Source organism: Lasioglossum baleicum, unplaced genomic scaffold, assembly GCF_051020765.1.
Source record: "Lasioglossum baleicum unplaced genomic scaffold, iyLasBale1 scaffold0021, whole genome shotgun sequence".
Taxonomy (NCBI): Eukaryota; Metazoa; Arthropoda; class Insecta; order Hymenoptera; family Halictidae; genus Lasioglossum; species Lasioglossum baleicum.
The window spans coordinates 2386572-2401030 of NW_027469081.1; the positions used below are offsets into that span (position 1 = coordinate 2386572).

Sequence of the window (14459 nt, forward strand, 5' to 3'; positions counted from 1 at the left end):
TTGTCGGTAATCAATCGCGCGGCTTTTCCAGGAATTGTTGTGGTATTCGCCACGCGAAACCGAGCGTTACCTTCGCGCCATTTCATAACAGACGACGCGACGGGGGCCATTACGTCGTCGGTGCGTGTGGGCCTCGCATTGCACAATCCGAAGCACTCGTGTCTCGCGCACGCAATTCCGGCATCGCGAATACAATCGATCGATAAATATTTATGAACAAGATCGGAATCGCGTTATCACGCACGCCCCTACCGCCCAGCCCCCTTGTCATTGTCATCGCGGATGTCCCCCATCGCCGAAATCATTACAACGGTGCCAGGTGTCACTCTGAGAAATCGTTAGCCGATCCGTCAGGACAACGAGGGTCAAACACGGATCTGAATTTATCATGCATTTATGTATGCAAATTCAGAATCTCTGCGCTGCTCCTTTTCTATCGAACTTATCTTATTTCGGCCGTTTAGGGTGCCGTTTCTCAGCGAAGGAGATGATCAGCCGAAACGCATGCATACAGAGATTGATCTATACTAATGATCTAGTCGTGATCACTTTCTTTTTTATCCGTGTCTAGTTTTATCTGGCTCGTTTAGGGCGCCATTTTTATGCGATAGATCAGTAGAAGAAATACATATGAATTTGCATTATGTGCATGCATCGAAAACCAACTTTTGGGACAACCTAATATTTATTTAGCAATATTAAAGGATCACATTCCGGAAGAAACTTTTGGGACAACCAAATATTTATTTAGCAATATTAAAGGATCACATTCCGGAAGAAACTTTTGGGACAACCTAATATATTCCTCGATACATTTACAGTGACTCCCATTAATATTCGGACGCTCTAAAAAACGCGATAATCTTTTTAATATTGGACTATACGATTCAAACTTTTTTCGAAAGCTAGAGCACTTAGTTCACTACAGGATGTGAAGAGAAATCTTTTCGAAAATTGCAATTGGTCGGAATTGTCGAGGAAATACTAAAAGATCCATTTTACAACTTTTTTATGTGGGCCTATATTGAAAATTTAGAAAATACGTTTTGTAGATCTGTTTCAATGAAACATATCCTGAAAATTTCGTCAAAATCGGTCGACGTTGCAATGAGCTACAAGCGTTTAAAGATGGTGGAAATTGCAGATTTTCACGATTTTCAACCTACATATAACAGCAGTAAATCTAAGAATTCTTACATCTTTCAATGACTGTCATTTTCTCCCGCATCAACCGATTTCGATGAAGCTTTTACAATGCATATAACCCACACAGATCTACAAAACATATTTTTCAAAATTTCAATATAGGTCCGCATAAAAAAGTTGTAAAATGCAACATTTAGTATTTCCTCCACAATTCCGGTCAAATGCAATTTTTGAAAAAATTTCTTATCACATCCTGTAGTAAACTAATTGCTGTAGCGTTCCAAAAAAGTTCAAATCGTATAGTACAATATTTAAAAAGTTACGGTGCTTTTAAGAGTGTCCGAATATTAGTGGGGGTCACTGTATCTATTCCACCGATGTATTCGTGATTTTTTTGCCTGTGTCTCATTTGATTTGGTTCGTTTAGGGTGTCGGTTTTACGAAAAAGAGGTGCTCAGTTAAAAAGAATGTGTAGATACATTGATCTGTAGCATTTGTTACGGTTAATCAATTGGTGCGAAGATTTGGCGTTCTCGAAAATCATTTTGTGTACCATTGTTAGGCACATGATGTTTCAAATAGTATTCAAGCCCTGTTTACATATTATTTTCAGGTTCCACAGAGGACCACTCAGGTATTATTCTCAAGGATTGAGGTATCATACAAATATCGTTCGCGGATACCATTTGTAAGTGGTACAATTTTGATTTTGTTCAGACATCCTCCTCCGATGTCGTGAATAATTTACTTTTCTTGGGTCTTGGTTTGGTTCTTCAAACGCTATTTGCTTTGTATTCGAATGTCGTTTGTCAGGTATTTATAAGGTATCATTTTAATATTCAAGATCGCATCAGTAATTGCATTGAAGTAGCATCGGGGTACCAGAAATATATCGCTCTTAAACACCATTTTTAAGTAGATAATTTCAAGACATTTTTCACTAACATTCATACTTTATTCTACATATGTGTATAGACAGTGCTGTAAGTGAGTATGCACAAACATTTTTGTTGTTGGACAGTGTAATTTGCTCTGTCTTTTCCTATATTCGTCAGTTGCCACTTAATTTTCTAATTTTGAACGCCTGTCTCGCGGTGCCTATTTGGTAAAAAAAAAAAAGATTGACCAGTGAAATTTGAAGGAAGTTTAATGCTCTTTCCAAAAATGGAAGACAAAAGTTCTGAGGACCCACAGTTTTTGAGTAATAGGCGAAAAACCAAAACAAGGTAATAAAAATCGTGCTTTTTTCCCCCCTCCCCAAGTTAGCACAGGGTCCTCGAGGTCGAAAACTGAGATTCGACACCCCAGAGTACCCCTAAATGACGTGTCAAAATTTCATTGAGTTCGGAATACTTTGCAGGTAAAAGTACCTGGCGACTGTACTAATAGTATTTCGTGTGCCGCTAGTTTGGGATAGTTGCGGCTGGTATCTAGGTATTAATGGCGCGGGGATGCCTAAGAAATTGAAACATCGACGCGTATGAAAATCAAGAAGGCGGCTTTCACGCACGCGGTTCGCGGTGCCTCGTCGTGTTTCTTTGGCCTTTATTTACGAGCACGTTACACGCAATGTTAATTCGACAGATTTGACCGTAAATAACGACCGCAAATACCTGGCTGGCGGAGTATATATTTATCTCCGGCTATAAAATTCAGTCCCGCCGGATGTACGGTGCTTCGGCGAAGATGGCTGGAATTTGCCAGCGCAACCTAGCCTAGGGAAGATTAACGCGGTGAATTTCGTCAGGCCGTTTCTCCTACGGTGCGCGTTCGCGAAAACGAGCCTTCCCACTCCCTCGTCGACGTGCCGTTCTCCCAAATCGAGATTTCGCAGCAGAGATTCCGTACGAGCAAGTACCTTTTATAAAGAAAGAAACTTTCAATTTGTTCAGTGTCGCGAAAATCAAGCTCAAGGGTTCACGTGAAATGTAAGACTGCGGATTTTGTATGGAAATGAAAAATTGTCTGCTATTGATTACAAAACAACTACGCACTTAGATCGTTTCTTAGTACTTGTGGTCAGCTAAAAATAACACGACATTTTTATGTTCTTTAAATACGGTTACTCGCGTAATTGCTCGCACACATTTTATATCAGAATAACTTCTTTACAAACGGACCGAACGACCTCAATTTCCCTGTAAGGCTGGAAGGAGGAGTGGTTTAGTAAATGACGTCTAGTAAACATGTTAAAGCAATGCATTTTATCAGCATTGTGATCAAATTCGCAATCTGGATATCAATTTTCATTTTTTTACCGTTTCCGACGATTACGGTTCCCGAAGGGCATCCGCATAATTCTTCGGGACAGCCGTCTGTCTCATTTCCCGTATGAATCACGTGGCCTAGCCACCATGTGGTCCGTCGCGTCGTCTCTCCGTCATCGTTCTCTGCTCGAAGAAGAAGATGAGGAAGACGACGAAAAGAAAAGAAAAGAAAAATACTAAAAGAATCCATCTCTCGCCGTGTGACAGACGTCCGCGGCAGCACGGCGGGTTTCCATGGACCGATCGCGCCAATTATAGTCACCGTGGATGCCACCCGGCGTTTAGCAGATCGGGATGGGTTCACGGCCGCGTTCACCTTCGTCGAACCCACGAGACTAATGCGCTTAGACCTTCCTATATGTATAGCGATCCCGATGATCACGATCCCGTCGATCCTGTTCCCCGGTAATAATTACCGGCTGGCTGTCAGTGCCAGGTCAATGGGAAACCATTGGAACCGCCACGAGAATCGACAGCTTCCGCGGGTCGTTAAACCTGAAACGTTCTCGCTGCCGTGCCGCTCTTTTCGTCGTGATCGATGCATTAGCAATTAGAACTGGCCCCTCTGGCCACAAAATCCTAAACGCGATCGTGGACGTTATGCTTACGGTATAGCCCGTTCAATTATTCAGATTAACCCTCGTCCTCGGCTTCGGCGAAAGCAACCCTTAATTAGCTTTTTCCGTATGGAAATCATCGCTGCCGATCGTGATCGGCCACTTGAATCGTCCAACAAAATCTGTACATATAATGGTACTCGCAGAAAATACAGGGTGACAAGAAATAACGGAGTGAAACATTTCTTATTATAATTCTGTCAAATCGACGAATTTTGAAAAACCAAATGATAACAACCATAACATAGACCTTTAGTATTCATATATTTAAGAAGTTTCGAAGTGGCCGACCTCTGAGCCGATTCAGAGGCTCAAACGTGTTTTGAAATTTTCGGCTGTGGGCCGCAGCTCTTCTGGCGCCCATAAAACACTTGAGAGGTGTTTTTCTATTACGGTTAATAGGATGCGGGCGGATCATTATCATTTAGCCGCTTCATTGGCGCGTGTAAATATAATCTCTAACGGTATGTGTAGTTGTAATCAAAGTGACGAAACATTAAACCACGTCATATGGCAATGTGAAAAATATGACGTCCAAAGACAAAAACTTTTGGAATCTTCAGGTAAAATGGGCTACCGATTACCCCTAAATATTGATATTTTCATAGCGGAACCTAATATTAAGGCTTGTTGTTATATCCAATCATTTTTCAAAGATTGTAATTTATCCATTTAAATCATAAGTACATCTTTCACATTGTAATACCAATCTGGAACATTGTTATATCGCATTGTAAAGCGAAATGGACCCACTTAAGGGTCTAAAGAGCTTCAAATAAAAAAAAAGCTCTTCTGGCGTCATTCGGTCCCACACCCGGCGCAGAGATTTTTTCAGCGTCTCGAAACTTTTATGGGGCCGAGCACAGGCCCTGGCCTCCAAAATCGACCAAACGCTGAAGTTCATAGAGTTGAGATCCGGTGAGTACGGCGGCCATTCCGCAGATGTGATGAAACCTGGAAAATGGGACTTGCTACGGTTTTCGTGGATCAAAGGGTCAAAATCAACCAAGAAGTGTATCGACGGGACATTCTCGAAGCCGTCGTACTTCTGTGGGCCCAACAGCACCTCGGCGATCCGGAATGGACGTTGCAGCAGGATTCCGCGCCGGCCCACAGGGCGAAAACGACTCAGGAGTGGTGCAAAGCCCATTTTCCCGGTTTCATCACGTCTGTGGTGATTTTCGCGATACCCTGAAGATCAGAAACCAAACCGTTACCTTTTCTCACTTTTTTTGTTGCGGAAACTACAACTAAGAAAAACAAAATTACAAATGTTAATTAGTATATAAGTTATGAGATAAAGACTAGTAAAACTGATAGATTAAGTTAATGTAAAGATATGGTTGTGAGCGTCACTAAGGGACCAGGCAATATGTATTTAAGACTAGAAAAACTCACGTAGCTTATTCTCTACCCTAATCAATGTAAAAACCCTTTGTATACATTGAATTTTTGAATAAAAATCTTCAAAAAAAAAAAAAAATCACGTCTGTGGAATGGCCGCCGTTCTCACCGAATCTCAACCCGATGGACTACAGCGTGTGGTCGATTTTGGAGGCCAGGGTTTGTGCTCGGCCCCGTAAAAATTTGGAGTCATTGAAAAAATCTCTGTACCAGGAGTGGGACCATTGCCGAAAATTTCAAGACACGTTTGAACCTCTGTATCGGCGCAAAGGGTGGCCATTTCGAAACTTCTTAAATATGTGAATACTAAAGGTCCATGTTACGGTTGTTATTATTTGGTTTTTCAAAATTTCTTCAATTTGACTTAATTATAATAAGAAACGATTAACTCCGTTATTTCTTGTCACCCTGTACCAATCACTATTTCTTCGTTTTTATTAATGCGCTACATGATTAATACACGATCTGCTTTGTACATACTATACAGAGTGGTCCACCTATCTTTTCTTCTTGCAAATGTATATTTGCTTTTCTTGCATATTCTAGTTGATATTCAAACGAGACGTTACTAACATGACCGCGTAAAACGAATCTGTGTAAGTCGATAACTCACTGTATTTAATTGTACTTGATCGCATGCAAACATACTTTCAATTACTCTAACCTAGCCTGTAAGATCTGGATAGAAATTAAAGATCGCTATTTAAACGTAACATACACGTACTTTCCTTAAACATTTCAATTGAACGTGTTCGTGATACGTGTAAGAGAATTTTGGAAAACATCTTTTTGATACGTATTTCTGTAGTGAACATTTATTGTATGTAGAATGCATGCAAATAGTTGATGACGGGAGCATGATTATGGCTTTCATTTTCCGAGCACTGGTTCTCTGTTTCTGAAACTTGGCCAAATGGTCCCAGTGACCCTAATTGAACTCCGATTCGCAAACGAAGATTATGAGAGCTGTAGTTAGCGATTGAACAAGGTAGAACCAGAACCAGCCGGCTCTGCTCTAAACCGAAGGAGAAATTTCACGACGCCACGGTGTACGTATTTTTCGGAGGCCGCGATTTCACCATTAAGGGAAAAACAGCGTATGTACCGTCGTATAAAAGTGCCGAAGCCTAACAAGCTTGTTTCCGTTCCGCGTTGTTCACGGCGGCTAATTATCGCGCACATCTTTTTGCACGGTCCGATAGCCGTGAGAACGTGAATACAAAAGTGTGTTCGACGATGCTCCGCGGTTTCAGTATTTGAATGGTGTGTTACGTGTGGAATATCGCATACTCGCGACTGGCGACAGATTTGTTTTCGCGTGTGCATTTCCGGGTCCATTAAAGTACACATGAGACATTTGTAACGCTGCGTAAACAACATCATTCTCCACGTGCATAATGTGGGGACGGTTTGTACCTCTCAATTGGAAAGAATGAAATCATTTTTATGGTCTGTTCGAATGAGACCGAATTTTATTATCTTAGAATCTTGGAATGCGAGAAAGTTATTCGATTACAATTCGCTAACTTTCCAAGGTGTGCAACTTCCGCGATATCAAATTTGCCGCCGCGCGCCGTGGCAATGTTGTTCGATAAATCCGTTAAATAAACTTCGCATGAAAATTCTGCCGAATAACAATATTATTTATCGAACCACATTAAACGTCTCTCGTGCAGACTTTTATTAGAATAATCTTCATAGAATTAAATTTAAAGCGTAAATCAAGGTAACAATTTGTATAAATCGAGGTTTTTTATGAAAGTGTAAAGTACATCCGTAGCTATAAAAACTTTCGTAAAATGTAGATTGCATTATGTACACAACGTACAGCAATCGATTGAAAGATAAATTACATCAGGCGTGGGCAATTTTGCCTCAATTAAGGCAAAACTGTCCCCACCGCAGCGCCCACTGTCCCCCACCATAATCCGTCGTTGCTATGAAGGAAGGACGCGTTTCGCTTGTCGCAAGCAGTGCGCAGGCCTCGTGCAGCGGAGCCACGAGGAGCGCCACCGAAAGGAAGCTTGGTGGGGGAAGCAGGCGTTTGAGGGGCTCCACCCGTGCCCACGCCTGAATTACATGCTCGAGTAACGAGTAGGTCTTCGATTGGGACGAATCGTGCAATCTTCGGTATAATTTTTACCGTGATTAAATTTTTCTGAAATTATTTTGCGTACCGCCAGAGCTTCACGAAGCCTCAACTATCTTCCGGAACGATCATTTTCGAGAAAACTGTCCAAGGCGTACCAATGCGTTCCTACGAGACATAGTAAGTTTTTCGCGACGAGAGGCTAGAAAAGTGCCTAAGCAAACAGGCTCTCGGCATCGATCGTCCGTTGAAAAGACGATTAATTACGGACCGGTTGTCCCGATATTGAGTCACCGGTGGAACAGGAAGAAGCGAAACGGTCTTTCCACTTGTACGACCACTGGAAACAATCGAAACTCCTTCTCGGAAGTCTTTTTAGCATCGGCGATCGGTCGGAAGGTCAGAGGTGAGACTGCGAGCGTGCCTCGAAAATAGAACGTATCCACGGCCTGGCGAGATAGCAGAGTTTAACCGTTTCTATTTCAATTATCGCGACGGCCGGCGCAGCGGTGGCGGCGGTGGGTTTCTGGCTGCGGCAATTTGCTGGGTTTAATCGTCGCCGGATCGCCGGCACGAATTTATAATTCGTAATGTGTCTCGAGCAGGAGAGCAAAGTGAAACGTCCGTCAGATCTAGATCGGAACTTTCCAGCCACTCGCGGCCACTCGTTACTTGGAATGTTGATTAACGTGTTAATTAACCGCCCGCCCCGGGAAGAAAAGAATCGGGGGGCGGCGACGACGTTTTCCTTCCCGATCGGAAACGAAAAATTCATTCGGAATATGTATAAATCGTCGGTGCGTGTACAGGCTGATTCTGGGAAGTGGGACAAGTTGCTGCTCTTTTTTTAACGAGGACAAAATCATATGTCGTAATTAGACCGCGGATTTTTATGCAAAATAAAAATGTTCTGCATTGATTGTGGGAACCAGAAGTAAAACAAACATTGATTTTATCCTCTAACGACTTTGTCACATTAAAAACAGTATTACAACGTACTTGAATTTTTCTAATCTTGTACCGTTTCGCACTGTATTTCATCCGAGCAATTTTTTCATAAATGCATAAAGGTCTGCAGTCTATTTTAATTCGAAAATCAAGACATTTCTGAAATCTAGATCATTTTTATTCTATTATATTAACATTTTACCTACCGGATGCCTATTAATAGGATTTTCAATAATTGGGCTGTACCAAAAGAAAGTATAGAAATTTTCTTTTACATTGCAATCTTAAATGAAATTATTAGATGACGTTATTGAGGGTGACTTGTTAATTCGCAATGTAAATTGCTGTTGCTATTGAAGGTTCCGTTAAAAAGTGTTTAGCCATGTACCATAGATTTTTCAAAATGATGCAATCCCCGGTCGGTAATGTGTTAATATTCTTTTTCACATTGGGCACATCAAATTGAACACCTGTTTTCTCTCGAACAACGGTGAAGCTTTATCCAATTGCTAGAATACAGACGTACTATGAAATTATTAGAAACAGCGCAACAACTTGTCCCAGTTCCCAGAATCACCCTGTACAGAGCGGATACCTCTCGAGCGTCCCGCAAACTGCTTCGCGCCGGAACAGGTGGATGGAATTTTGACCCCGAAAGTGAAATCGAACTTCTTCTTCCTCCTTTGCACCGGGGAAAACTGGCTCGATGCCGGCCGACATGCTACTTACGTAAGCCGTAAAACCCGGGAAAAATTCGCTGTAATTATCAGCCATTTTTTTCGGACTTTCTAAAGCGGTTAGGTGTGTTAAGGCACCACTCGACGCGGCGACGATGAGCACGGTAATTGAGCAATTTGGACCTGGGCGGAACTAAGAAAGCCGAGTTTTGCTCGATAGCACCGTGATCTACTTATTTTTTCTAGGGCACCGCGCTGCGTCGATCTTTTACTTTCTTCGTCGGCCAGTTCAGACTCTAGACATTTTGTAGTAGGTTCACGAATGATAGATATTTCGTGCGTCGGGTGCAATGCACAGGAATCGAATGAAAATCTGCAATTACACAGTTTCCGACGAATTAGTTCAATGAACAGTTGCTGTATCAGAAGCGATAGAGAAATTGATAATATATTAATAGATTATGAATGTTTGAACATGTTTAAACAATCGTTAAAGATGGAGAGACACCACTTTAGCACCAATTGTTGAGGATATGTTTGAGTTTATCTTAAAAAATAAGGGTCAGCGTAAAATCGAACTGAGCTACAGTTAGGGACAATTTAAAGTGGACACCCTTAAAAATCGCATAACTTTTTAGAAATTGGTCCACAGGACTTGAATTTTTTTAAGATGTTAGACCGGCTAGTAAACAAACATTTAATACGATTGCAATTGGTAGGAATTATACAAAATTTTTAAAACTGATGTGTTGTCAACTTTCTTATCTGGGCCTGTAACGATAATTTAAGAAATGCGTTTTATAGATTTCGGTAACTTATATGCATACTGAAAATTTCAACATTGCAATGAGCTACAAACGTTTAAAGATGATCACGTAAGGGCGAAATGCCCTGGCAAGGTTGAAAATCTGCGACTTTCACCCTTAAGCTCTCATCTTTAAACGTATGTAGCTCATTGCAATGTTGCCCGATTTTTTCAGTATGCCTATAAGTTACCGAAATCTATAAAACGCATTTTTTAAATTATCGTTACAGGCCCAGATAAAAAAGTTGACAAAACATCATTTTTAAAAATTTTGTATAATTCCTACCAATTGCAATCGTATTAAATTTTTGTTTACTTATTTTCTAGCGAACTAGCCGGTCTAACATCTTAAAAAAATTCAAGTCCTGTGGACCAATTTCTAACGAGTTATGCGATTTTTAAGGGTGTCCACTTTAAATTATCCCTGACTGTATATCACGCGATATAGCACACTTTTATCTTGCAAAACCACCCTTTAAAGTTTGCAATATCGACGTTTTTTCGAACCTAAAAGCAAAATGTCTTCGACCGACATGAGTTGTCGGGCGAATATATTTTGCTTTTCGGTTTGAAAAACCGTCGACGTTGCAAACTTTAAAGGGTGGTTTTTCAAGATAAAAGTCTGCTATATCGCGTGATATAGTTCGGTTTTATGTTGGACCCTTATCTTTTAAGATAAACTCAAACATATCCTCAACAATTAGTGCAAAACTGGTCTCTCTCCGTCTTTAACGATTGTTTAAACATGTTTAAACATTCATAATGCATTAATATCGGATATAATTGTATTCGGGAAAGTCTACAGAATCTTTTGCTGCAAAGAGCAATTCAATACCTTTTATAACAACATCACAATATTTGGTTAAAGCTGAAAAATATGTTTTCTTTTTCAAAATCAAGTTTCACAAAAACTGTGCGTCTAGGGGAAAAATTGAGGACAGATTCGGAATCAGCGCTGGAAACTCTATAAGAATTATTGAATCATCCAACAGTAATTGTTGAACAAGTTTGGAGTTGGACAGTGTAAATCGAATCGGAAACTTTCTTCCAGCTGTTCTATTAATCGAAACCTTTTTTCCGTGTAACATTTTGTTTATTTTCTCGTTTCTTTGTTATAATTATATTGATAAACACATCTAATAAAATGAGTTCGATGTTGCTAACAGTCTCCGACGAATTAAGTCAATGAGCAGAATTGCTCTATTAGAAGCGATAGAGAAAGATCAACGGGTCTACAAGAAGTACCTTCAAAAATATGTTTTAAAAAGTTGATAAATAAATCAGCGAACTGTTCCGAACATCGTCAGTTACATTGTAATACGTTTATTTGATAAAAGGTAAGCGCCTGTGTTATTTCCAAGTCGGACACGAACTCTTCAGATCCCCTAACGATCATCGTTTGTAATTACGAAACGATCATCGACGCTCTGCGAGAAGAATCGGAGAGCGTGCGAACGTTGACTAGCTTATTAAAATGATGTTCGTTCGTTGTTCTTTCAGGAAAATGGTTGTCTTTACTCTCACATCCGGTGGGGCGAGGCTTTCGTGGTCGTTTACAGCGTGACGTGTAAACGAAGCTTTCAGGAAGCCCGTGGACTGCTCAAGCAGCTCGCTGATTTACGTCTACCATCCTATTTCACCGCCCTGTTGCTTGGCAACAAGAGAGATCTGGATCATGCTCGGTGAGTGTTAAATCAAGTTCCCTGCTAGGAGATTAGCAACCGGCCGAATTAAAGGTCACGTTTGAACACCGTGGAAATCGTCAAGATTTTACGACCGTTTCATCGGATTATCCGAATGTTTCGCGGAATTCCACATGTTCAAGGTCACGCGAAGGTCGTCCCGTACAAATCCGTGGACTCATTTTGCTGGAATTAACGGGAACCTACGTGTCTAGTCCCGAAGAGATGCATATGCGCGAATTACGTTCTGTGCTACTTTCCAAATGAATTTGCATATTTCGTATTGTCATTTTCAAGTTCGCGATCCTATTGATCGTTGGAATCGGTTTTAATATGCTCGACGGACGTTTACAGTTACCTCCGAAGAAGTGCGAAGTCGCTTTCCAAATTTTTTAACGCTAATACCTACCGAGCTTTTGCAGTACGTGTTGCCTTATAAAAATAATAAGACCCAATTTGTTCGAACTCTGTGCAGTTCTAATTATAACTTCTGTGCTGTTAAATATATTGATTTGATTATTTACCGGGAAAGAGCATGTTTATAATCTCAATACATAATTGGTGGTAGGTTTAGCGTTGAAGAATACGTATTCCTTTGTGAACAAAAAGGACGAGTTTGTTTGATTCGCCTGTCCCAGGATTCACGGGAAGTAGATTTGGTTGGTCATGATCAGACGCATCGGCCGATTCTCGATTCAGTTTGATTTGTTTACGAACACGAAGCGCGAAAAAATGTTATTCGTTCTTTTTCAGCCCTGTGTATGTAGTAATGAATTTCTTGATTCAGTTAATGCACACACTTCAAGATGGAGAAGCACATGACCTCGTTGTTGTCAGTAGTTTACACAGATGTAAGTTCGTATGAACTTCGGCTGTCTTGTTGATCGTGACAAGTAGGTCATATCTCGCAAGGCTCCGATACCAAGGATCTCTGTCGTCGTAGTGCTCGATCAAAGGGTAGTATGTCAACATTGACCTTAGCGTCAGTCATTTAGCAAACACTGCGCTGCCTTTAACTCGTAAATAGTAACGGCTCAGACAGCCTCAGACAGCGGATTTTTATGGAAAACAAAAATTTCCTACCCGAATGGCAACAAACTGGAATGAGACAGGAGTTTATTTTCTTTCTTAACATGTTTATCAGATTGAAATAATGTGACAGTATTTTGTTCAATTCGTTTAATACACTCCTCAAAAGAATTAAGGGATCACTTGTGCGCGAATCCGAAAAATTGGTGCCACTTTACGTGATCATAAGTCCGTAAAAAATTGCTGTACCGATATCGTTAAACAATGGTTTGAAAGCCTGAAACCTCTAGTTTCAGATGCTCTGTTTCAAATTGTTGCTATGTTGGTTTTTTTACAAGGTTATAGCGAGATGAAGACAACATTGACGGTTAACAAAAATTTTGTGCAACATTGAAAGGGCTATCTATCCTGTGTAAATTGTGTGGTTGTTGAATATTGTGCAATTTTTTTTTATTCGAGTTATTCAACATTGAAGTAAATATGGGCTTTTTAACTTTAACTGGCTCCAAAAAGTGATTTCTTGCAAAATCCTGAGCTCGTAGACGAATTTTGAGACCAGATTTGAAATCAGCGTGAAAAAATCTACGGGAAATGATATATAGCATGCTTAAAAAAGCTAGAAGAATATGCAATAAAAAATAGGGTTTTCTATTTAAGAAATTGAAGATGACCTTCGCGTGATTTTCAAACGACTATCCAAGGTCAAATCAATGACGCCATTTTATGGCCCCCTCGAAACCATACAACTTTTGTCAGAAACATTTTTTAACCAAAATGCTTAATTTCGAAGATATACGTCTGTTTCACTTTGAATGACTCACCCGGTATATACTATAAGAACATTTTTAAATTATTACCATTAATTTTCATCCGAAAACACATCAGAAATTTCTACCTCGGATAATATTTCTTCTTCATTTGAGGCCAAGCGTAGCCTAACATGCAGGCGTACGCGAAACGCTGTTAAACGCTTAATACTAAATTAGCTATAAAATTTGAATCCGGACATATCCGGAATCAAACTTTGTTGGCTTATAATCACAAATCTTTACCGAATGTAATGACACCAAAAAGAGCACTCAATAAAGCTTTATACTATAACAAAATTGTCGATAAAGTTTTGTCATTTTTAAAAAGCTTACAGAATGATTGGTAATATTCAAATATTAATAACTATACTAATTTAGACGATAACAAAATAAAATTTATGCGAAAGTGCTCAGTATACCTACCTGAACAACTTTTGTAATACAAGAATTTACAGAATTTTCCTTCAAACACTTGAAAATCGCCAATGAACAGACGCTGCCTTAGAGACTGTTTAAGAACGCCCAGCGCGCCTTAAAATCTCTCGACTTTCGATGAAGTTTACTACTTCACGGTACAAATAGAAAAAATAATATTGCAGCCTTATTCTTCAGACCTTTAACTACAACGAACAACAAAAATTTGATGCTATACGCAAAAATTTAGAAGTCGAATTTTTTCCACTTTTTCGGGCCAAATACCCCACTGTGCAGCAGTCTGAAAGCGGCAAAAACCCCATATTTTCAAGTTTCTTAAAAAAACAAATTTTTTATATTTTTGACTAGTAGGAGAGTAAATTCAAACATTTCTAGAATGAATCAGTTCAAAATCCAAATTCACTTTGTCGCGTAGTTGCAGCACGCTGCACCGGAAGGTTAAGTATGACAAGCATCGGGGCTAAAATCAGTCTCTCCCAACTTTCCTACGAAATTGATTTTGCACGAGGTTGAATTTGACTTGCGACAGGGTGATTTTCGAGTGCAACATT

General features: G+C 40.1%; 1 protein-coding gene across 3 annotated transcripts in view; it reads left to right on the forward strand.

Moving 5' to 3' along the window:
* Positions 1-14459, forward strand: part of LOC143219222 (ras-related and estrogen-regulated growth inhibitor) — a 92239-nt gene that overhangs the window by 59247 nt on the left and 18533 nt on the right. For 2 of the 3 annotated variants that reach the window (XM_076445175.1, XM_076445174.1), the window contains exons 5-6: positions 1760-1780; positions 11454-11635. In XM_076445175.1, the coding sequence (XP_076301290.1) occupies positions 1760-1780; positions 11454-11635 (203 nt within the window). The remainder of the gene's footprint in view (positions 1-1759; positions 1781-11453; positions 11636-14459) is intronic. The other variant, XM_076445176.1, reaches the window with a different exon arrangement.